Source organism: Salmo trutta, chromosome 4 (genome assembly GCF_901001165.1).
Source record: "Salmo trutta chromosome 4, fSalTru1.1, whole genome shotgun sequence".
NCBI lineage: Eukaryota > Metazoa > Chordata > Actinopteri > Salmoniformes > Salmonidae > Salmo > Salmo trutta.
Genome location: NC_042960.1, coordinates 1,492,717 through 1,515,326, shown reverse-complemented (window position 1 = coordinate 1,515,326; position 22,610 = coordinate 1,492,717). Strand labels below are relative to the sequence as shown.

Genomic DNA, 22,610 nt, shown 5'->3' with positions numbered 1-22,610 from the left:
GTGGGACAATCTACATTGGAACGCTCCTTACTGGAGAGAGAAGACGACATTTATTTTAAGAAAAACTGGGTTTGTTCTTACGTTTACTGTAAATAATGTTCAAAATATAATATTGCTATTATTATAAAATTCGGATACTGATTAGTAGGCTATTTATCGTGGAAATTATTTACAGGAAATCTACACGGAAGCGATTCATCCCGCCCACCAGACCGTATATTATCTGGAAAAAACAACCAACCCCATGCTCAGCAAGTGATTTCAGCCTTTTGGTAATAACGATTTGAATCAACAATACCTTATGGTGCAAAATATCCCTTTATTGACTAGCAACACGGCTAGTAGTCGCATGTTAGCTAGCTAGCTATTTTTCTTTAGCAACCTGGACACGACCCCAGACAACTGTTACATTGTGAACCTTGCAATTTGACCGTCTTGTTGAACATTTGTTGCACTCTTTTAAGCTGGACTGTCTTCGCTACTTGGTTGTTAGCGAGCTGGGAGGAGCTGTCACTCTTGTTGGACAGAGAAACAGATACGCGATGTCTCAGTGATGGACATGGCATATTTCTACCCACTTATTCTGAATAATAGGGCTCTCTGAAGAGATTCACTTTAGGATCACACACACGCAGTCCTAACTAGCTCCTACAAGTACAGATGCTTGGTGCAGATCCCACTGTGAATTGATCTGTGAAAAAGACACACACACACAAGCAGTATGTCGGAGAACCTTGTCCTCACATTCCAGACCCAGCTCTCGGGAGTCATGGAGACGGTCCTAAAGTCAGCCATATATGAGATCACCAGGCTGGTGGAGGATGGCTTCCTGGAGGAGGTGTCCCGGAGCCGTGAGCAGGTCGAGTCGCTGAAGAAGAGGCTGCAGCGGTCGGAGAACAGAGGAAGAGAGAGGGACAGAGAGGGAGGCCAGAGGGGGAAGTGTGCAGACTGTGGGAGAGCTGATGAGGAAGGTGGAAGCTCTGGAAACTCACCGACAGGTGAGGAGAGACATCTAAAGACAATATGGAGGAATCACTCTGAAGTGTGACTGATGTAATCTGTACCTTTAATACTTTGGTGATGAGGCAGTATTGGTTTAAGAAAGGAGTTAGTGGTATCTCAATAAGAGGCCTCCTTTCCTTCATCTGCACTGATGCAAAAAAGACTTCACAGCATCCACAATGTTGCTTTCGCCTTACCTTTTACGTAAATAAAATGTTCTCTTTGTTTACCTGTGGCCAGGTGTGGAGAGGGGGTGTGGCTTGAAGCAGGAGAAGGTACCAGGGGAGGAGTGGAGCAGCTGTGGGGGCGTGGCTGGGGAAACAACCTTCAATGATCTGGAGGCAGAGGCCACCAGCCCTAGGAGAACCTCTGAGGTAGGTAGGGGACTGACTAAACACATGGAGGCTGAGGCCACCACCCCTAGGAGAACCTCTGAGGTAGGTAGGGGACTGACTAAACGTATGTGGAGGGTGCAGTGTTACAGGAAATTCAGGTAGAAATATATTTCAGAAAACATATTAGAACAGATAGTCTGTCAGGAATAATAGGGCAGCCTTTGTCCAACCTCTCCTCATATTTCAACTGTTCCAGAACTAGCCCACTTGATTCAAATTGTCAACGAATCATCAAGGCTTTCACTACTCTAATCAGGTATGCTAGTTCAGGGCTTAGACAAAGTTGTGAGATGTCTGGGGGTCCCAGAGGAGAGTTCTGAATAGAGAACCATCATGTCAGCTCTTTTCAGTCACTGTCAGTTTATCCATCATTTAGTTAGAATCAACTCATTCATTTGCTCTTCCAGTCCACAGAGGTCACAGGTCAGAAGCTGGACAGCCTGCTGAAAGAGGAGCCTCTCCACAACACTGAGCTACGGGAGAGATGGGACGTCTGCCTGGACGGTGAGTTGTTTACAACAAACATAACATAGACAATTGCCTACCTTTTAGGTTTAAGAGAATGATAAGAAGAGTAACTTATATTATGCTGTGTCATTCCAAATGTATTTGTTATTACACATGTAAAGTCAACTTGAAGCTGTAAGTATAGATTTAACATTACAGTTACTACTGTTTCTACTAGTTCTAATGTCTTAAATATTAATGCTTATAATGCCTCATGTCCCCTGTGTTTTCAGGGGCCGATGGTTCAGACATCTCAGGGCCCAGTAAGACTTTCAGTGAGCAGGAGCTACAGCAGTGCCAGGCTGACTGGGGATCTGGTCTAGACCAGGGGCCTGAACCACCAGGCCCAGAGGGAAACCCAGCGGACCCCAGCCAACCTCTCTTCCAACCCCGTTACAGCATGGAGGAACTAGGGGGTGGCTTTGAGAAGTCTCGTTACGGCGGTGCTGGTGGTGGAAGAGGCCATCGTCTAGACGTGGAAGGGCTGGATAGGCTTCCTGGTTCTCCGTCTCATCTGGGGGGGCTGAGCTACGGAGCTGTGGGTCACTACCAGGTGGACCTGGGGGGGTCTGAGGGGGGAGACCATCACCATCGCTCCCACATGCCTCACCCCCATCAGAGCCGGAGGGTGCAGGTGGGGTCGCAAACGCCATCCCCCCACCCAGAGGTGGGTGTCCGGAACTGCCTGTTGATCAACGAGGAGGGGTACCTGCAGGACTCCAGTGTCTTGTACCCAGACCACGGTGTCCCAGAGTCAGGTAGCAGAGCTGGCCACAGGGGGCTAACCTCCATCCACTCTAGAAGCTCAGCCCACAACAACAACACAGAGAGCCTGTATGGTGCCCCTGACAACTTTGGACACTCTCTAAACCTCAGAGATTGTTCACAAGGGCAGGTAACAGCAGGAGGAGTAATGGGAGGAGGGGGGAAGCGTCACGCCTGCAATCAATGCACCATGACATTCTCAGACTCTGGCTCCCTTGAGGCCCACAAGCAGACACACAAAACGGGTATAGTCTCAGAGTCAGGATCTGGGCCTCCATACTCCTGCACTCAGTGCAGTAAGACCTTCACCCAGGCTTGCAACCTCAAGGTCCACCAGCGGGTCCACCAGGCAGAGGGACTCCACCTCTGCAGCCACTGCTCCAAGGGCTTCACCTCCTTCCCTGACCTGAAGAGGCACAAGTGCAGCCAGATGACAGACAAGCCCTACTGCTGCTCCATCTGTGGGAACAAATTCAGTCGGCTCTGGAACCTCAAGCTGCACCGGCGTATTCACACGCAGGAGAAACCCCACCGCTGCACTATGTGTGACAAGAGCTTCGCTCGGGCAGACAATTTGAAGGTGCACCAGCGCACTCACACTGGGGAGAGACCGTACTGCTGCGCTGTGTGTGGACTCAGCTTCAAACAACTGAACCATCTGAAGTGGCACCAGCGCAAACACAGGCTGGATCTCCTGGCCTGAGCAGTGGTCTAGAAAACATTTTTTTTGAGAAATTGTTTATTAATAAGGACATTGAAAATATGAACTGTTGGAAATCTAACCATGTGTTGAATAAGAATTAATGTCTTACATTATAGACTGTCTATAAATTGTCTGTCATAATGATCATGCGTAACCTATGAAACATTTGAATGATGGGGCATTCATGTGCTCGTGGGAAGTCGTAAGTCTGACATGATTGTGTTCAAGTGCATTTGAAGTCAGACCAATTCTTTATTAACCAATAAGATTTTTGCTAGCTTGTTTGCTAGCTAACGTTGCTCATAATAAAGTTATCTAGTTTGCTTAACATTGACAGTATGGTAAAACTAGCTACATTATCCAAATTGATACGTTTGTAATTGTCAAAATTGAATTTGTTGTCATGTTTTGGTTGAAAAGGTATAAGTGGTTTCCCACTTGTAATTACGACTTAGAGGGTTGTTCAAGTGAAACTTTCCAATCCAGCCCAGATTTTTACATACAAATAAAACAAAATAAAACACATTTTAAAATAACTAGTTTCATCCCGCAGAACATAAAAACCATGGCATGAGACATGAACACAGTACACCTATATTTAAACTTGTTTTTAGGCTTCTAACTTTCCTAATAAATAGAGTTAAAAACAAATTAGGACAAATAACCAGAATATGTTTTAAATACAATTATTCAAGTCTCAATTCAAATTCCCTGTGCTCAAGTATGCCAAGGTAACCTGTCTAAATGACTATCATCCTGTAGTACTCACATCTGTAGCCAAAAATGCTTTGAAAGCCTGTTCATGGCTCACATCAACACCATCATCCCAGACAACCTGTACCCACTACAATTTGCATACAGCCCCAACAGATCCACAGATGACACAATCTCTAGTGCACTCCACTGCATTTTCTACTTGGACAAAAGGAACAGCAACAGTACATGAGGATGCTGTTCATTGGCTACAGCTCAGCGTTCACCACATAGTGCCCTCCAACCTCATCACTAAGCTAAGGACCCTGGGACTAAACCATGGACTTAAGGGCCGAGCACACACCCATTCACATTGGTGGGGCTTTAGTGGGTCGAGAGCTTCAAGTTCCTCAGTGTCCACATCACTAAGCATCTATTGGCGGCAGGTAGCCTAGTGATTATAGCATTGGGCCTGTAACCGAAAGGTTGCTGGATCGAATCCCTGAGCTGACAAGGTAAAAATCTGTAGTTCTGCCCCTGAACAAGGCAGTTAACCCACTGTTCCCCGGTAGGCTGTCATTGTAAATAAGAATATGTTCTTAACTGACTTGCATAGTTAAATAAAGGTTAAATAAAAAAATCTATCATGGTCCAAACACACAATTACTTTTATTATTATGTTTTACTTTTCTATTATTTCGGTATTTTCTTTCTCTCTGCATTGTTGGGAAGGCTCGTAAGTAATCATTTCACTGTTAGTCCACACCTGTTGTTTACGAAGCATGTGACAAATAAAATTTGATTATGAATTCAAAATTGTTCTTTTCTTTTGTGCACTTTGCTATGTCATTCTCACGAAGCATAATTATTCCAAACAACAAAAGCACCACAAATGTTTACACAACAAAAGCTTACATTTTAGTAATTTAGCAGATGCGCTTATCCAAAGTGACTTACAGTGGCTTGCGAAAGTATTCACCCCTATTGGCATTTTTCCTATTTTGTTGCCTTACAACCTGGAATTAAAATATATTTTGGGGGGGTTTGTATCATTTGATTTACACAACATGCCTACCACTCTGAAGATGCTAAATATTTTTTATTGTGAAACAAACAAGAAATAAGACAAAAAAAACAGAACACTTGAGCATGCATAAGTATTCACCCCCCCAAAGTCAATACTTTGTAGAGCCACATTTTGCAGCAATTACAGCTGCAAGTCTCTTGGGGTATGTCTCTGTAAGCTTGGCACATCTAGCCACTGGGATTTTTTCCCATTCTTCAAGGCTAAACTGCTCCAGCTCCTTCAAGTTGGATGGGTTTAAGTCATACCATAGATTCTCAATTGGATTGAGGTCTGGACTTTGACTAGGCTATTCCAAGACATTTAAATGTTTCCCCTTAAACCACTCAAGTGTTGCTTTAGCAGTATGCTTTGGGTCATTGTCCTGCTGGAAGGTGAACCTCCGTCCCAGTCTCAAATCTCTGGAAGACTGAAACAGGTTTCCCCTCAAAAAATTCCCTGTATTTAGCGCCATCCGTCATTCCTTCAATTCTGACCAGTTTCACAGTCCCTGCCGTTGAAAGACATCCCCAAATCATGATGCTGCCACCACCATGCTTCACTGTGGGGATGGTGTTCTCGGGGTGATGAGAGGTGTTGGATTTGCGCTAGACATAGCGTTTTCCTTGATGGCCAAAAAGCTCCCACATGCCTTTTGGCGAACACCAAACGCGTTTGCTTATTTCTTTCTTTAAGCAATGACTTTTTTATGGCCACTCTTCCGTAAAGCCCAACTGTGTAATGTATGGCTTAAAGTGGTCCTATGGACAGATACTCCAATCTCTGCTGTGGAGCTTTGCAGCTCCTTCAGGGTTATCTTTGGTCTCTTTGTTGCCTCTCTGAACCTCTTTGGGCTAGGCGTGCCGCTAGCACCCCACCTCGACAACATCCGGTGAAATTGCAGAGCGCGAAATTCAAAATACAAAATTTGTAATATTAATGCCCTACTAGCCTGATCCGTGAGTTTTGGTGGGCGGCCCTCCATTGGCAGGTTTGTTGTGGTGCCATATTCTTTTCATTTTTTAACAATGGATTTAATGGTGTTCCGTAGGTTTTTCAAAGTTTTGGTTATTTTTTTATAACCCAACCCTGATCTGTAATTCTCCACAACTTTCTCCCTGACCTGTTTGGAGAGCTCCTTGGTCTTCATGGTGCCACTTGCTTGGTGGTGCCCCTTGCTTAAGGGTGTTGCAGACTCTGGGGCCATTCGGAACAGGTGTATATATACTAAGATCATGTGACACTTAGATTGCACACAGGTGGACTTTATTTAACTAATTATGTGACTTCTGAAGGTAATTGGTTCCACCAGATCTTATTTAGGAGCTTCATAGCAAGTTGCAGTTTCAGGCCTTGAAGTTGGGGAAGTCCTTGTCGCAGGCAGAGCAGGAGGGAGGAGTGGCTCTCTAAAGCGGCGGTGCTGCTCAAGACACGACCGCAGTCTGCACACTGGTTCTTATCTGTGGAAACTGGGGAGACTTGGAGCTGAAGCGGCAACTACATCAGTTGTGGTTGGCGGTACTGCCACGCCTCCTGGAATGTCAGCGGGCACTGGGAGGACATGAAGCCGGAGCAAGGGCTGGCGGTGACAATGAAGGGGGTAGGTTTGTGGCCTGCTGGAGGTCATTTTGCAGGGCTCTGGCAGTGCTCCTCCTGCTCCTCCTTGCACAAAGGCGGAGGTAGCGGTCCTGCTGCTGGGTTGTTGCCCTCCTACGGCCTCCTCCACGTCTCCTGATGTACTGGCCTGTCTCCTGGTAGCGCCTCCATGCTCTGGACACTACGCTGACAGACACAGCAAACCTTCTTGCCACAGCTCGCATTGATGTGCCATCCTGGATGAGCTGCACTACCTGAGCCACTTGTGTGGGTTGTAGACTCCGTCTCATGCTACCACTAGAGTGAAAGCACCGCCAGCATTCAAAAGTGACCAAAACATCAGCCAGGAAGCATAGGAACTGAGAAGTAGTCTGTGGTCCCCACCTGCAGAACCACTCCTTTATTGGGGGTGTCTTGCTAATTGCCTATAATTTCCACCTGTTGTCTATTCCATTTGCACAACAGCATGTGAAATTTATTGTCAATCAGTGTTGCTTCCTAAGTGGACAGTTTGATTTCACAGAAGTGTGATTGACTTGGAGTTACATTGTGTTGTTTAAGTGTTCCCTTTATTTTTTTGAGCAGTGTATATTGTATTACTCTTTTTATTCAATTAGCTACATACTTGTTCTATTGTTGTTGCATTGTCGAGAGGTTAACCTGCAAGTCAACATATTCCATGTATATGACAAATAAACAAACCTGAACTTGCTCTGCGAATGACACTACTACTTTTCTCCTTCCCCCCCTTCTGACACCCAGGTGGCGACACGCATCTCTGTATGCCTGGCAGATATCTCAACTTGGATGTCAGCCCACCACCTCAAGCTCTACAAGACGGAACTGCTCTTCCTCCCGGTTGACAACTCCAAAGTGTCGCAAAGAACATTGGCGTGACCCTGGACAACACCCTGTAGTTCTCTGCAAACATCAAAGCAGTGACCACCTCCTGCAGGTTCATGCTCTACAACATCCATAGAGTATGACCCTACCTCAAACAGGAAGTGGCGCAGGTCCTAATCCAGGCACTTGTCATGTCCTGTCTGCACTACTGCAACTCGCTGTTGGCTGGGCTTCCCGCTTGTGCCATCAAACCCCTGCAACTTATCCAGAACACAGCAGCTCACCTGGTTTTCAACCTTCCAAAGTTCTCACGTCACCCCGCTCCTCCGCACACTCCAATGGCTTCCAGTTGAAGCTCGCATACACTACAAGACCATGGTGCTTACCTACGGAACAGCAAGAGGAACTGCCCCTCCCTACATTTAGGCTATGCTCAAACCCTACATCCCAACCTGAGCCCTCCGTTCTGCCACCTCAGGTCTCTTGGCTGCCGCTCAGCCCAGTCCATGCTCGACTCTTTCCTGGCACCCCAATGGTAAAACCATCTTCCCCCTGAAGCTAGGACAACAGAGTCCCTGCCCATCTTCCAAAAACATCTGAAACACTCCCTCTTCAAACAGTATCTTAAATAATCCTCCTCCTCACCTCGACCCCCCCCCCCCCCACCCCTTAAATGTTTTAAATAAAAACTTAACCTGAACTTGGTCATAAAGTCAGTCTCGTCCAAAAGAGTTTTGTGAGTGTTGTAGTCATGATTGTATCACAAAGTAAATTAAGCTTGGGTTTGCTTCAATCCTGCCCACAGTTGTCAGCACACAAGTTATCATCAATTCAGAGTGCAGCTGCATGCAACCCAATTGTAATGCCCGTGGTAAATTTGGGAGGACTTTGGATATTGGTAAATTACATAGTACAATTTAAGTTACAATTCCAATAGCTTAAAAACCTAGAATCAACTATAAATTGTTGAAATTAATCTACAAATATTGAAAGCATTTAATGAATTTATTGTCTCATTTAAATTGTGTAATTTATTGACGGTCCCTAACTAGCCCCGGAGATAGGATATCCAATGTCAAAGTCAGGTCGCACACCAACCGGCTGAAGCTAATTTGCTAAATAATTTGTCTAACTCTTCGCACTTGTGAACATACACACAAGACACCCACATCAAACCGTACCAAAGAGGATGATTTAGGTGACTCAGGAAACATGCCCAAAACAAGTTAAGCTATCCCAGTATCTCCTTGACCGTTTTGGATTGAAAAACTAAAGAGACACACCAGACAATACACAGAGACAGCAACCAAAGAATAGGATTGGATGGAAAGAGACACCAGAAGAACAGAACAGGCCATAACAGAAGAGGATAGGCAAAGGAGACCGTAACAAACAAGACAGCAACCGACCACACACAGACAAGACACAGAAAGTGACAGAAGAGGGCAGATGGAGAGAGAACAGAGGTGGGATGAGCACACAATAGACTGTATCACTTCAAGATGCACTATAGATTCTAATCAGTTTGATTTAATTACACAAAGTATAACGGGTTAAATATAGCCAGTGAAAAAGTACAACTTTGTTTACAAAGAATTTGCTGGTGAGGTGAAAAGGCCTGTGAAATTACTATAAAACAATTGTTTACTTTTACACTTTTAACAACCATGACAGGACGAGAACGGCTTGACAAGAGACAGCAACATAGAATACTAAGAGACAGTAACATAGAATTCTAGATTTTGCTCGCCTGAAGTAGAGTATCTTGTCATAAATTGCAGACTACGCTATCTGCCTAGAGAGTTCTCAGCTATACTTTTCATGGCTGTTTATTTACCACCACAGACAGATGCTGGCAATAAGACCGCACTCAGTCAGCTGTATAAGGAAATAAGCAAACAGGAAACCATTCACCCAGAGGTGGCGCTCCTAGTGGCCGGAGACTTTAATGCAGGGAAACTTAAATCAGTTCTACCTCATTTCTATCAACATGTTAAATGTGCAACCACAGGGAAAAAAATTCTAGATTACCTGTACTCCACACACAGAGACGCGTACAAAGCTCTCCCTCGCCCTCCATTTGGTAAATCTGACCACAATTCTATCATCCTGATTCCTGCTTACAAGCAAAAATAAAAGCAGGAAGCACCAGTGACTCGGTCTATAAAAAAGTGGCCAGATGAAGCAGATGCTAAACTACAGGACTGTTTTGCTATCACAGACTGGAACATGTTCCGGGATTCTTCCGATGGCATTGAGGAGTACACCACATCAGTCACTGGCTTTATCAATCAGTGCATCGAGGACGTCGTCCCCACATTGACTATACGTACATACCCCAACCAGAAGCCATGGATTACAGGCAACATTCGCACTGAGCTAAAGGGTAGAGCTGCCACTTTCAAGGTGCGGGACTCTAACCCGGAAGCTTATAAGAAATCCTGCTATGCCCTCCGAAGAAACCATCTAACAGGCAAAGCATCAATACAGGGCTAAGATTGAAACGTACTACACCGGCTCCGACGCTTGTCTTATGTGGCAGGGCTTGCAAACTATTACAGACTACAAAGGGACACAGCCGCGAGCTGCCCAGTGACACGAGCCTAACAGATGAGCTAAATCACTTCTATGCTCGCTTCGAGGCAAGAAACACCAAGGCATGCATGAGAGCATCAGCTGTTCTGGACAACTGTGTGATCACGCTCTCCATAGCCGACGTGAGTAAGACCTTTAAACAGGTCAACATACACAAGGCCGCGGGGCCAGACGGATTACCAGGACATGTGCTCCGGGAATGTACTGACCAACTGGCAGGTGTCTTCACTGACATTTTCAACGTGTCCCTGATTGAGTCTGTAATACCAACATGTTTCAAGCAGACCACCATAGTCCCTGTGCCCAAGAACACGAAGGCAACCTGCCTAAATTACTACAGACCCGTAGCACTCATGTCCGTAGCCATGAAGTGCTTTGAAAGGCTGGTAATGGGTCACAACAACACCATTATCCCAGAAACCCTAGACCTGTTCCAATTTGAATACCACCCAAACAGATCTACAGATGATGCAATCTCTATTGCACTCCACACTGCCCTTTCCCACCTGGACAAAAAGAACACCTATGTGAGAATGCTATTCATTGACTACAGTTCAGCGTTCAACACCATAGTATCCTCAAAGCTCATCACTAAGCTAAGGTTCCTGGGACTAAACATCTCCCTCTGCAACTGGATCCTGGACTTCCTGACGGGCCGCCCCAGGTGTTGAGGGTAGGTAGCAACACATCTGCCATGCTGATCCTCAACACTGGAGCCCCCCAGGGGTGTGTGCCTAGTCCCTTCCTGTACTCCCTGTTCACCCACGACTGCATGGCCAGGCACAACTCCAACACCATCATTAAGTTTGCGGACAACACAACAGTGGTAGGCCTAATCAACGATGAGACCGCCTATAGGGAGGAGGTCAGAGACCTGGCCAGGTGGTGCCAGAATAACAACCTATTCCTCAACGTAATCAAGGCTAAGGAGATGATTGTGGACTACAGGAAAAGGAGGACCAAGCATGCCCCCATTCTCATCGACAGGGCTGTAGTGGAGCAGGTTGAGAGCTTCAAGTTCCTTGCTGTCCACATCACCAACAAACTAGAATGGTCCAAACACAACAAGACAGTCGTGAAGAGGGCATGACAAAGCCTATTCCCCCTCAGGAAACTAAAAAGATTTGGCATGGGTCCTCAGATCCTCAAAAGGTTCTACAGCAGCAACATCGAGAGCATCCTGACTGGTTGCATCACTGCCCGGTACGGCAATTGTTTGGCCTCCGACCGCAAGGCACTACAGAGGGTAGTGCGTACGGCCCAGTACATCACTGGGGCTAAGCTGCCTGCCATCCAGGACCTCTACACCAGGCGATGTCAGAGGAAGGCCCTAAAAATTGTCAAAGACCCCAGCCACCCCAGTCATAGACTGTTCTCTCTACTACCGCATGGCAAGCGGTACCGGAGTGCCAAGTCTAGGTCAAAATGGCTTCTCAACAGTTTTTACCCCCAAGCCATAAGACTCCTGAACAGGTAATCAAATGGCTACCTGGACTATTTGCATTGTGCCCCCCCCCCTTTTACACTGCTGCTACTCTCTGTTTATCATATATGTATAGTCACTTTAACTATACATTCATGTACATACTACCTCAATTGGCCCGACTAACAGGTGCCTGTATATAGCCTCGCTACTGTTTAGCCTCGCTACTGTATATAGCCTCGCTACTGCTATTTTTCAATGTCTTTTAACTGTTTATTTCTTTACTTACCTATTGTTCACCTAATACCTTTTTTGCACTGTTGGTTAGAGCCTGTAAGTAAGCATTTCACTGTAAGGTCTACACCTGTTGTATTCGGCGCACGTGACAAATAAAATTTGATTTGATTTGAGAATACTAAGAGACAGTAACATAGAATACTAAGCGACAGTAACATAGAATACTAAGCGACAGTAACATAGAATACTAAGCGACAGTAACATAGAATACTAAGCGACAGTAACATAGAATACTAAGAGACAGCAACAGAAGAGGGCAGACAAGAGATACCAACAGATGACACAGAGAAAGTAATGGAGAGAGGCAGAGGAGTGGTGAGCATAGTAGACTGTATCACTTAAAGCTGTTCTGTGCATTCTAATTTGTGTGTGTGTGTGTGTGTGTGTGTGTGTGTGTGTGTGTGTGTGTGTGTGTGTGTGTGTGTGTGTGTGTGTGTGTGTGTGTGTGTGTGTGTGAGAGAGACAGAGAGTGTGTGAGAGAGAGAGGGTGATTGAGTACTGTGGGATTCTTTAATCAGTTTGGCTTAATACACAGGTCAGAGTCTATGGTTGAAGTTGTTGAGTGGTTTTTGGCAAAACACTATAGATGTACAGTACCGGTCAAAAGTTTGAACACACCGACTCATTCAGGATTTTTCTTAGTTTTTCTTATTTTCTGATGATTGTGGAGGCCAGGTCTTCTGAAGCAGCACTCCATCACTCACCATCTTGGACAAATAGCCCTTACATAGCCTGGAGGTGTGTTGGGTCATTGTCCTGTTGAAAAAACAAATTATAGTCGCACTAAGCGCAAACCAGATGGGATGGCATATCGCTGCAGAATGTGGTGGTCGCCATGCTGGTTAAGTGTGCCATGAATTCAAAATAAATCATTGACAGTGTCACCAGCAAAGCACCCCCACACCATCACACCTCCTCCTCGATGTGTCACGGTAGGAATCACACATGCAGAGATCATCTGTTCACCTACTCTGCATCTCACAAAGACACACAGCGGTTGGAACCAAAAATCGCACATTTGGACTCATCAGACCAAAGGACAGATTTCCACTGGTCTACTGTCCATTGCTCCTGTTTCTTGGCCCAAGCAAGTCCCTTGTTCTTATTGGTGTCCTTTAGTAGTGGTTTCTTTGCAGCAATTAGACCATGAAAGCCTGATTTACACAGTCTCCTCTGAACAGTTGATGTTGAGATGTGTCTGTTACTTGAACTCTGTGAAGCATTTATTTGGGCTGCGATTTCTAAGGCTGGTAACTCTAATGAACTTATTCTCTGCAGCAGAGGTAACTCTGGGTCTTCCTTTCTGTGGCGGTCCTCATGAGAGCCAGTTTCATCACAGCACTTGATGGTTTTGCGACTGCACTTGAAGAAACTTTCAAAGTTCTTGACATTTTCTAGATTGACTGACCTTCATGTCTTAAAGTATTGATGGACTGTCATTTATCTTTGCTTATTTGAGCTGTTCTTGCCATAATATGGACTTGGTCTTTTACCAAATAGGACTATCGTCTGTATACCCCACCTACTTTGTCACAACACAACTGTGTTGTGACAAATGTCTCAAACGCATTAATGTCTCAAACGCATTAACAAGGAAAGAAATTCCACAAATTAACTTTTAAGAAGGCACACTTGTTAATTAAAATGCATTCCAGGTGACAACCTCATGTAGTTGGTTGTGAGAATGCAAACAGTGTACAAACTGTCATCAAGGCAAAGGGTGGCTACATTGAATAATCTCAGATATAAAATATATCTTGATTTGTTTAACAACTTTTGGGTTACTAAATGATTCCATATGTGTTATTTCATCATTTTGATGTCTACACTATTATTCTACAATGTGGAAAATAGTCCAAATAAAGAAAAGCCCTTGAATGACTAGGTGTGTCTAAACTGTTGACTGGTACTGTATGTGTTCCAGAGTAGAGGGTGTTCCAGAGTAGAGAGTGTTCCAGAGGAGACTGTTCCAAAGGAGACTGTTCCAAAGGAGACTGTTCCAGAGTTTTCCAGAGTAGAGAGACCCACAGCAGTAACTGTACTTGAATACTGGCAATGTCTGCTGTTGCAGGTGGGAAGATGCAAGTTAGTTACCTGAAAAATATTTAATCTCTCAATGTTCATCTTAAAGTGCACCAAATTCATGCATTTAGCTGTTGATATTACTTTTTTGTTGGCAGCTGTTCTTTTCAACCCACACTTTCATTTGAATCTACAATCGATTATTATTATTTTTTTAATTTACAGGATTGATCAGAATTGGCCTATGTTGGTGATATGACTTCTTCTTTTATGGACTCGTCGCACAGTGCTTTGTGTGACGCATTGAGTGATGGCTGCGATAAATTGCTTCCCGTGTACATTTCCTGTCAATTTATACACAATAAATAAAGGTCGTCTTTTTTTAACTCGAATAAGGTAACGTTCCGACGTAGAATGTCCCACAACCCGACCCGTTGGTTTGTTTCCGGAAGTACATTTTTGGGGGGTGATGCTTATTGTGTTGACTGGCTAGTAAAGTAAGTGCCGAGACAAATACCATAGCCTTGCTTTCTATCAATACCTCTGGTATTTGTATTTATTCGAATAGCCTCATATACAGTAAATGCTACATCTTATATCTCGAAATTATATTTAAAAAATTGCATTAGGTAGAGACCACAACTTCCAACACTAACGTTTGCTAGCATACTAACACAGACTAAAGTGGTTTAGTTACCTGTGTCTTTGCTGCTAACTTTAGCGATCTTTCCTTTTGATATACGGAATCGTAACACTGACCAACCTGAACAAAAGTAGCTAAAATTTACGATCTCTTAACTGTAGCTAGCTGCTCATAGACACTTTGCCATGATGTCCGCAGCCATCATAACTTTCCAGTCTCAGCTCTCCGGAGTCATGGAGACGGTCCTTAAGTCAGCCATGTACGAGATCACCAGGCTGGTGGAGGATAGTTTCCTGGAGGAGGTGTCCCGGAGCAGGGAGCAGGTCGAGTCACTGAAGACGCGGCTGCAGTGGTCGGAGAACAGGGAGAGGAACAGAGCAGGAGGCCAGAGGGGAAAATGTGGGGACTGTGGGAGAGCTGGCAAGGAATGTGAAGAGATAAGCTTAGGAACTTCACAGACAGGTGAGAAGAGACATCTAACGACACAGTACCAGTCAAAAGTTTGGACACACCTACTCATTCAAGGGTTTTTCTTTATTTGTTTATTATTTTCTACATTGTAGAATAATAGTGAAGACATCAAAACTATGAAATGACACATGGAATCATATAGTAACCCAAAAAGTGTTAAATAACAAATACATTTTTACATTTTAGATTCTTCAATCTAGCCGCTTTTAACAGCTTTGCACACGCTTGGCATTCTCTCAACCAGCTTCACCTGGAATGCTTTTCCAACAGTCTTGAAGGAGTTTCCACAAATGCTGAGCACTTGTCAGCTGCTTTTCCTTCACTCTGTGGTCCAACTCATCCTAAACCATCTCAATTGGGTTGAGGTCGGGTGTTTGTGGAGGCCAGGCCATCTGATGCAGCACTCCACTGGTCAAATAGCCCATACACAGCCTGGAGGTGTGTTGGGTCATTGTCCTTTTGAAAACAAATGATAGGCCCACTAAGCGCAAACCAGATGGGATGGCATATCGCTGCAGAATGCTGTGTTAGCCATGCTGATTAAGTGTGCCTTGAATTCTAAATAAATCACATACAGTGTCACCAGCAAAGCACCATCACACCGCTTCCTCCATGCTTCACTTTGGGACCCACACATGCGGAGATCATCCGTTCACCTACTCCACGCCTCACAAAGCTACGGCGGTTAGAACCAAAAATCTCAAATTTGGACTCATCAGACCGAAGGACAGATTTCCACCAGTCTTTTGTCCATTGCTCGTGTTTCTTGGCCCAAGCAAGTCTCTTCTTATTGGTGTCCTTTTAGTAGTGGTTTCTTTGCAGCAATTTGACCATGAAGACCTGATTCATGCAGTCTCCTCTAAACTGTTGATTTTGAGATGTGTCTGTTACTTGAACTCTGTAAAGCATTTATTTGGGCTGCAATTTCTGAGGCTGGTAACTCTAATGAACTTATTCTCTGCAGTAGAGGTAACTCTGGGTTTTGCGACTGCACTTGAAGAAACTTTCAAAGTTCTCGAAATTTTCTGGATTGACTGACCTTCATGTCGTACAGTAATAATTGACTGTCATTTCTCTTTCCTTATTTGAGCTGTTCTTGCCATAATATGAACTTGGTCTTTCACCAAATAGGGCTGTCTTTTGTATACCTCCCCTACCTTGTCACAACACAACTGATAGGCTCAAACGCATTAAGAAGAAAATCAATTCCACAAATTAACTTTTAATAAGGCACACCTGTTAATTGAAACCCAACTTCAACTGGAATTAGGTGTGTCCAACCTTTTGACTGGTTTTATATATATATATATATATATATATATATATATATATATATATATATATAAAACCAGTCAAAAAAATAAAGGGAACACTTAAACAACACAATGTAACTCCAAGTCAATCACACTTCTGTGAAATCAAACTGTCCACTTAGGAAGCAACACTGATTGACAATAAATTTCACATGCTGTTGTGCAAATGGAATATACAACAGGTGGAAATTCTAGGCAATTAGCAAGACACCCCCAATAAAGGAGTGGTTCTGCAGGTGGGGACCACAGACCACTTCTCAGTTCCTATGCTTCCTGGCTGATGTTTTGGTCACTTTTGAATGCTGCCGGTGCTTTCACTCTAGTGGTAGCATGAGACAGAGTCTACAACCCACACAAGTGGCTCAGGTAGTGCAGCTCATCCAGGATGGCACATCAATGCGAGCTGTGGCAAGAAGGTTTGCTGTGTCTGTCAGCGTAGTGTCCAGAGCATGGAGGCGCTACCAGGAGACAGGCCAGTACATCAGGAGACGTGGAGGAGGCCGTAGGAGGGCAACAACCCAGCAGCAGGACCGCTACCTCCGCATTTGTGCAAGGAGGAGCAGGAGGAGCACTGCCAGAGCCCTGCAAAATGACCTCCAGCAGGCCACAAATGTGCATGTGTCTGCTCAAACGGTCAGAAACAGACTCCATGAGGGTGGTATGAGGGCCCGACGTCCACAGGTGGGGGTTGTGCTTACAGCCCAACACCGTGCAGGACGTTTGGCATTTGCCAGAGAACACCACGATTGTCAAATTCGCCACTGGCGCTCTGTGCTCTTCACAGATGAAAGCAGGTTCACACTGAGCACGTGACAGACGTGACAGAGTCTGGAGACTTCGTGGAGAACGTTCTGCTGCCTGCAACATCCTCCAGCATGACCGGTTTGGCGGTGGGTCAGTCATGGTGTGGGGTGGCATTTCTTTGGGGGGCCGCACAGCCCTCCATGTGCTCGCCAGAGGTAGCCTGACTGCCATTAGGTACCGAGATGAGATCCTCAGACCCCTTGTGAGACCATATGCTGGTGCGGTTGGCCTTGGGTTCCTCCTAATGCAAGACAATGCTAGACCTCATGTGGCTGGAGTGTGTCAGCAGTTCCTGCAAGAGGAAGGCATTGATGCTATGGACTGGCCCGCCCGTTCCCCAGACCTGAGTCCAATTGAGCACATCTGGGACATCATGTCTCGCTCCATCCACCAACGCCACGTTGCACCACAGACTGTCCAGGAGTTGGCGGATGCTTTAGTCCAGGTCTGGGAGGAGATCCCTCATCAGGAGCCTGAGGCCACACACACTACTGAGCCTCATTTTGACTTGTTTTAAGGACATTACATCAAAGTTGGATCAGCCTGTAGTGTGGTTTTCCATTTTAATTTTGAGTGTGACTCCAAATCCAGACATCCATGGGTTGATAAATTGGATTTCCATTGATTATTTTTGTGTGATTTTGTTGTCAGCACATTCAACTATGTAAAGAAAAAAGTATTTAATAAGATTATTTCTTTCATTCAGATCTCATCTCGGTACCATGTATATATATAATATGGAGGAATCACTGAAGTGGGGCTGCTGTATTGTGTACCTTTCATACTTTGGTGATCACTGATCAGACAGTATTGGTTTAAGAAAGGAGTCAAAATCATGGTGTTGTTTCATAGTTTTGATGTCTTCACTATTATTCTACAATGTAGAAAACTATACAAATAAAAAAAAAACCTTGAATGAGTAGGTGTGTCCAAACTTTTGACTGGTACTGTACATACAATCAGTGGAGGCTGCTGAGGTATGGAAGGCTCGTAATAATGGCTGGAACGGAGAAAATGGAATGATATCGAACTCATGGAAACCATGTTTGAAGTTTTTGATACCATTCCATTGATTCTGCTCCAGCCATTACTATGAGTCCGTCCTCCCCAATTAAGGTGCCACCAACCTCCTGTGATATATATAGAATCACTCTGAAGTGGGGCTACTGTAATGTGTACCTTCATACTTTAGTGATCAGACAGTATTGGTTTAAGAAAGGAGTCAAAGTCATGGCTGGTGGTGGCATCTTAATAAGATGTTTCCTTTATCTGATGTGAGGAGACTCCATTATCCACAATGTTACTTACCTTTTACTCCAAATGAAATGTTCTCTTTGTTTACCTGTGGCCAGGTGTGGAGAGGGGGTGTGGCTTGAAGCAGGAGAAGGTACCAGGGGAGGAGTGGAGCAGCTGTGGGGGCGTGGCCAGGGAAACAACCTACAGTGATCTGGAGGAGGCTGAGGCCACCACCCCTAGGAGAACCTCTGAGGTAGGTAGAGGACTGACTAAACACATGGAGGCTGAGGCCACCAGCCCGAGGAGAACCTCTTGTATCTAGGGGACTAAACACCTGTGAAGGGTGGAGGGTGCAGTGTTACAGAAAGTTCAGTTAGAAATGTCATTTTAAAGGATATATTAGAACAGATAGTCTGTGAGGAAGAATTGGGCAGCCTTCTTCAAACCTCTCCTCATATTTGAACTGTTCCAGTTCTGGGCTGCAGCAAAGTTGTGAGATGTCTGGGGGTCCCAGAGGAGAGTTCTGAATAGAGAACCATCATGTCAGCTCTATTCAGTCACTGTCAGTTTATCCAGAATTTAGTCAGAATTGACTCATTAATTTCGTCTTCCAGTCCACAGAGGTCGGAGGTCAGAAGTTGGACAGTCTGCTGAAAGAGGAGGCTCTCCACAACACTGAGCTACGGGAGAGATGGGAGTTCTGCCTGGACGGTGAGTTGAGTTTACCACCAACATAACAGACAATAGCCAACCTTTATGATGATGAGAATGATAACAAGAGTAACTTATAGTATGCTGTGTCATTTCAAATGTATTCATTATTACACATGTCAACTTGAAACTGTAAGTACACATTTAACATTACAGTTACTCTACCACTGTTTCTATATTCTACCACTGTTTCTATATTCAATGCCTTAAATCACGTGTCAAACTCATTCCACGGAGTGTCTGTGGGTTTCGCTCCTTCCTTGTACTTGACTGATGAATGAAGGCACTAATTATTAAGGAACTCCCCTCACCTGGTTGTCTAGGTCTTTATTGAAAGGGAAAATCAAAAACCAGCAGACACTAGGCCCTCTATGGAATGAGTTTAACACCCCTGTCTTAAATGTTAATGCTTCTAATGCCTCATGTCTCCTGTGTTCTTCAGAGGCTGATGGTTCAGACGTCTCTGGGCCCAGTAAGAGTTTTATTCAGCAGGAGCTACAGCAGTGCCAGGATGAGTGGGGATCCAGTCTAGACCAGAGGCCTGAACCACCAGGCCCCGAGAGAGACCAAGGGAAACCCATCGACCCTCTCTACCGTCCCCACTACAGCATGGAGGAACTAGGGGGTGACTTTGAGAAGTCTGGTTATGGCAGTCCTAGTAGTGGAGGCCATCTTCTAGACATGGAAGGGCTGGATAGGCTTTCTGGTTCTCCGTCTCGTCTGGGGGCGCTGAGCTACGGAGCTGCGGGTCACTACCAGGTGAACCTGGGGGGGTCTGAGGGGGGAGACCATCACCATCGCTCCAACATGCCTGGCCCCCATCGGAGCCGGAGGGAGCAGGTGGGGTCGCCAACTCCATCCCCCCACCCAGAGGTGGGAGAACAGAACTGCCTGTTGATAAACGAGGAGGGGTACCTGCAGGACTCCAGTGTCTTGTACCCTGAACATGATGTGCCGGAGTCGGGTAGCAGAGCAGGCCACAGGGTGCTAATATCCATCCACTCTGGAAGCTCAGCCCACAACAACAACACAGAGAGCCTGTATGATGCCGCTGACGACTTTGGACACTCTCTAAACCTCAGAGATTGTTCACAAGAGCAGGTAACAGGAAGAGTGGGAGGAGGGGGGAGGCGTCATGCCTGCAATCAATGTACCATGAGCTTCCCAGACTCTGGTTCCCTCAAGGCCCACAAGCAGACACACAAAACGGTGAGAGGGTTGAGTTCAGGGTCTGGGCCTCCATACTCCTGCACCCAGTGCGGTAAGACCTTCACCCAGGCCTGCAACCTCAAGGTCCACCAGCGGGTCCACCAGGCAGAGGGACTCCACCTCTGCAGCCACTGCTCCAAGGGATTCACCTCCTTCTCCGACCTGAAGAGGCACAAGTGCAGCCAGACGACAGACAAGCCCTACTGCTGCTCCGTCTGTGGGAACAAGTTCAGTCGGCTCTGGAACCTCAAGCTGCATCAGCGCATACACACGCAGGAGAAACCCCACCGCTGCACTATGTGCGACAAGAGCTTCACGCGGGTGGACATTTTGAAGGTACACCAGCGCACACACACTGGGGAGAGGCCGTACTGCTGTGCTGTGTGTGGACTCTGCTTCAAACGACTGGCCCATCTAAAGTTACACCAGCACGAACACAGGCCGGATTTCCTGGCCTGAGCGGTGGTCTAGAACAGTGGTTTCCAAACTGGGAGGATCGGGGTCCCCCCCAATTGTTTTTATATATATATACATACAATACCATTCAAAAGTTTGGACACACCTACTCATTCAAGGATTTTTCTTTATTTTTACAATTTTCTACATTGTAGAATAATAGTGAAGACATCAAAACTATGAAATAACACATATGGCATCATGTTGTAACCAATAAAGTGTTAAACAAATAAAAATATAATGATTTATTTTTTCAATATACATTTTGAAAGTTAATCTAAGTGCAGTCGCAAAACCATCAATCGCTATGATGAAACTGAATCTCATGAGGACCAACACTGAAAAGGAAAACGCAGAGTTACCTCTGCTGCAGAGAATAAGTTCATAAGAGATACATGCCTCAGAAATTGCAACCCAAATAAATCAAGTAACAGACCCATCTCAACATCAACTGTTCAGAGGAGACTGTGTGAATCAGGCCGTCGTAGTCGATGACATTAGATGGATTGAACATTAGACCGGTGGAAATCTGTCCTTTACTCTGATGAGTCCAAATTTGAGGTTTTTGGTTCTAACCGCCGTAGCTTTGTGAGGTGCGGAGTAGGTGAACGGATGATCTCCGCATGTGTGGGTCCCACCGTGAAGCATGGAGGAAGTGGTGTGATGATGTGGTGGTGCTTTGCTGGTGACTCTATGTGATTTATTTTGAAATCAAGGCACACTTAACCAGCATGGCTACCACCGCATTCTGCAGTGATATGCCATCCCATCTGGTTTGCGCTTAGTGGGACTATCATTTGTTTTTCAACAGGACAATGACCCAACACACCTCCAGGCTGCATAAGGGTTATTTGACCAAGAAGGAGAGTAATGGAGTGCTGCATCAGATGACCTGGCCTCCACAAACACCCGAACTCAACCCAATTGAGATGGTTTGGGATGAGTTGGACCACAGAGTGAAGGAAAAGCAGCCAACAAGTGCTCAGCATATGTGGGAACTCCTTCAAGATTGTTGGAAAAGCATTCCAGGTGAAGCTGGTTCAGAGATTGCCAAGAGTGTGCAGAGCTGTAATCAAGGCAAAGGGTGGCTATTTGAAGAATCTCAAATATAAAATATATTTTGATTTGTTTAACACTTTTTTTTGGTTACTACATGATTCCATATGTGTTATTTCCTAATTATAATGTCTTCACTATTATTCCACAATGTAGAAAAATAGTAAAAATAAAGAAAAACCCTTGATGTGTAGGTGTTCTCAAACTTTTGACTGGTAGTGTGTGTATGTATATACATATATACATAAGAGTGACTTCGGAAAGTATTCAGACCTCTGACTTTTTCCACATTTTGTTACTTACAGCCTTATAAAATTGATTATAGTTTTTTTCCCTCATCAATCTACACACAATACCCCATAATGATGGGGAGCATTGCTGCACAGCTATTTTTAGGTCTCTCCAGAGATGTTTGATCAGGTTCAAGTCTTGTCTTGGCTGTGTGCTTCGGGTCGTTGTTCTGTTGGAAGGTGAAACTTCGCCCCAGTCTGAGGTCCGGAGCGCTCGGGAGCAGGTTTACATTAAGGATTGCTATATACTTTGCTCCGTTCCTCTTTCCCTCAGCATGATGCTTCCACCACAGTGCTTCACCGTATGGATGGTGCCAGCTTTTTCTAGATGTGAAGCTTGGCTTTTAAAATTTTTTTATTTAACCTTTATTTAACCAGGTAGGCCAGTTGAGAAGAAGAACCCATTTACAGTTGTGACCTGGCCAAGATAAAGCAAAGCACATGAACAGACGTACAGTCAATAACACAATAGAAAAAGCTGTGCACAGTGTGTGCAAATGTAGAAGAGCAGGGAGGT

At 45.1% G+C, this 22,610-nt stretch overlaps 2 protein-coding genes across 2 annotated transcripts; both read left to right on the top strand.

The window, feature by feature from the left end:
* Positions 1-169: 169 nt before the first annotated feature.
* On the top strand, positions 170-3,908 carry LOC115190393 (zinc finger and BTB domain-containing protein 17-like). Its single transcript, XM_029748734.1, has 4 exons — positions 170-998; positions 1,243-1,376; positions 1,805-1,901; positions 2,138-3,908. Exons 1-4 carry the CDS (start codon positions 722-724, stop codon positions 3,370-3,372), a joined length of 1,743 nt encoding a protein of 580 aa, XP_029604594.1. The 5' UTR covers positions 170-721; the 3' UTR covers positions 3,373-3,908.
* Positions 3,909-14,353: 10,445 nt separating this feature from the next.
* LOC115190377 (zinc finger protein 180-like) lies at positions 14,354-20,778 on the top strand. The gene is made up of 4 exons (XM_029748733.1): positions 14,354-15,009; positions 18,488-18,624; positions 18,986-19,082; positions 19,525-20,778. The coding sequence occupies exons 1-4, from the start codon at positions 14,733-14,735 to the stop codon at positions 20,748-20,750; spliced, it is 1,737 nt and encodes a 578-aa protein (XP_029604593.1). The 5' UTR covers positions 14,354-14,732; the 3' UTR covers positions 20,751-20,778.
* The last annotated feature ends 1,832 nt before the right edge of the window (positions 20,779-22,610 follow it).

Excerpts from the sequence above, each read along its gene's own strand:
- LOC115190393 (XM_029748734.1), top strand. The coding sequence starts at position 722 with ATGTCGGAGAACCTTGTCCTCACATTCCAGACCCAGCTCTCGGGAGTC. Across the intron at positions 999-1,242 it reads CTCTGGAAACTCACCGACAG|GTGTGGAGAGGGGGTGTGGC; the intron begins GTGAGGAGAGAC and ends ACCTGTGGCCAG. Across the intron at positions 1,902-2,137 it reads ATGGGACGTCTGCCTGGACG|GGGCCGATGGTTCAGACATC; the intron begins GTGAGTTGTTTA and ends CTGTGTTTTCAG.
- LOC115190377 (XM_029748733.1), top strand. The coding sequence starts at position 14,733 with ATGATGTCCGCAGCCATCATAACTTTCCAGTCTCAGCTCTCCGGAGTC. Across the intron at positions 15,010-18,487 it reads CTTAGGAACTTCACAGACAG|GTGTGGAGAGGGGGTGTGGC; the intron begins GTGAGAAGAGAC and ends ACCTGTGGCCAG. Across the intron at positions 19,083-19,524 it reads ATGGGAGTTCTGCCTGGACG|AGGCTGATGGTTCAGACGTC; the intron begins GTGAGTTGAGTT and ends TGTGTTCTTCAG.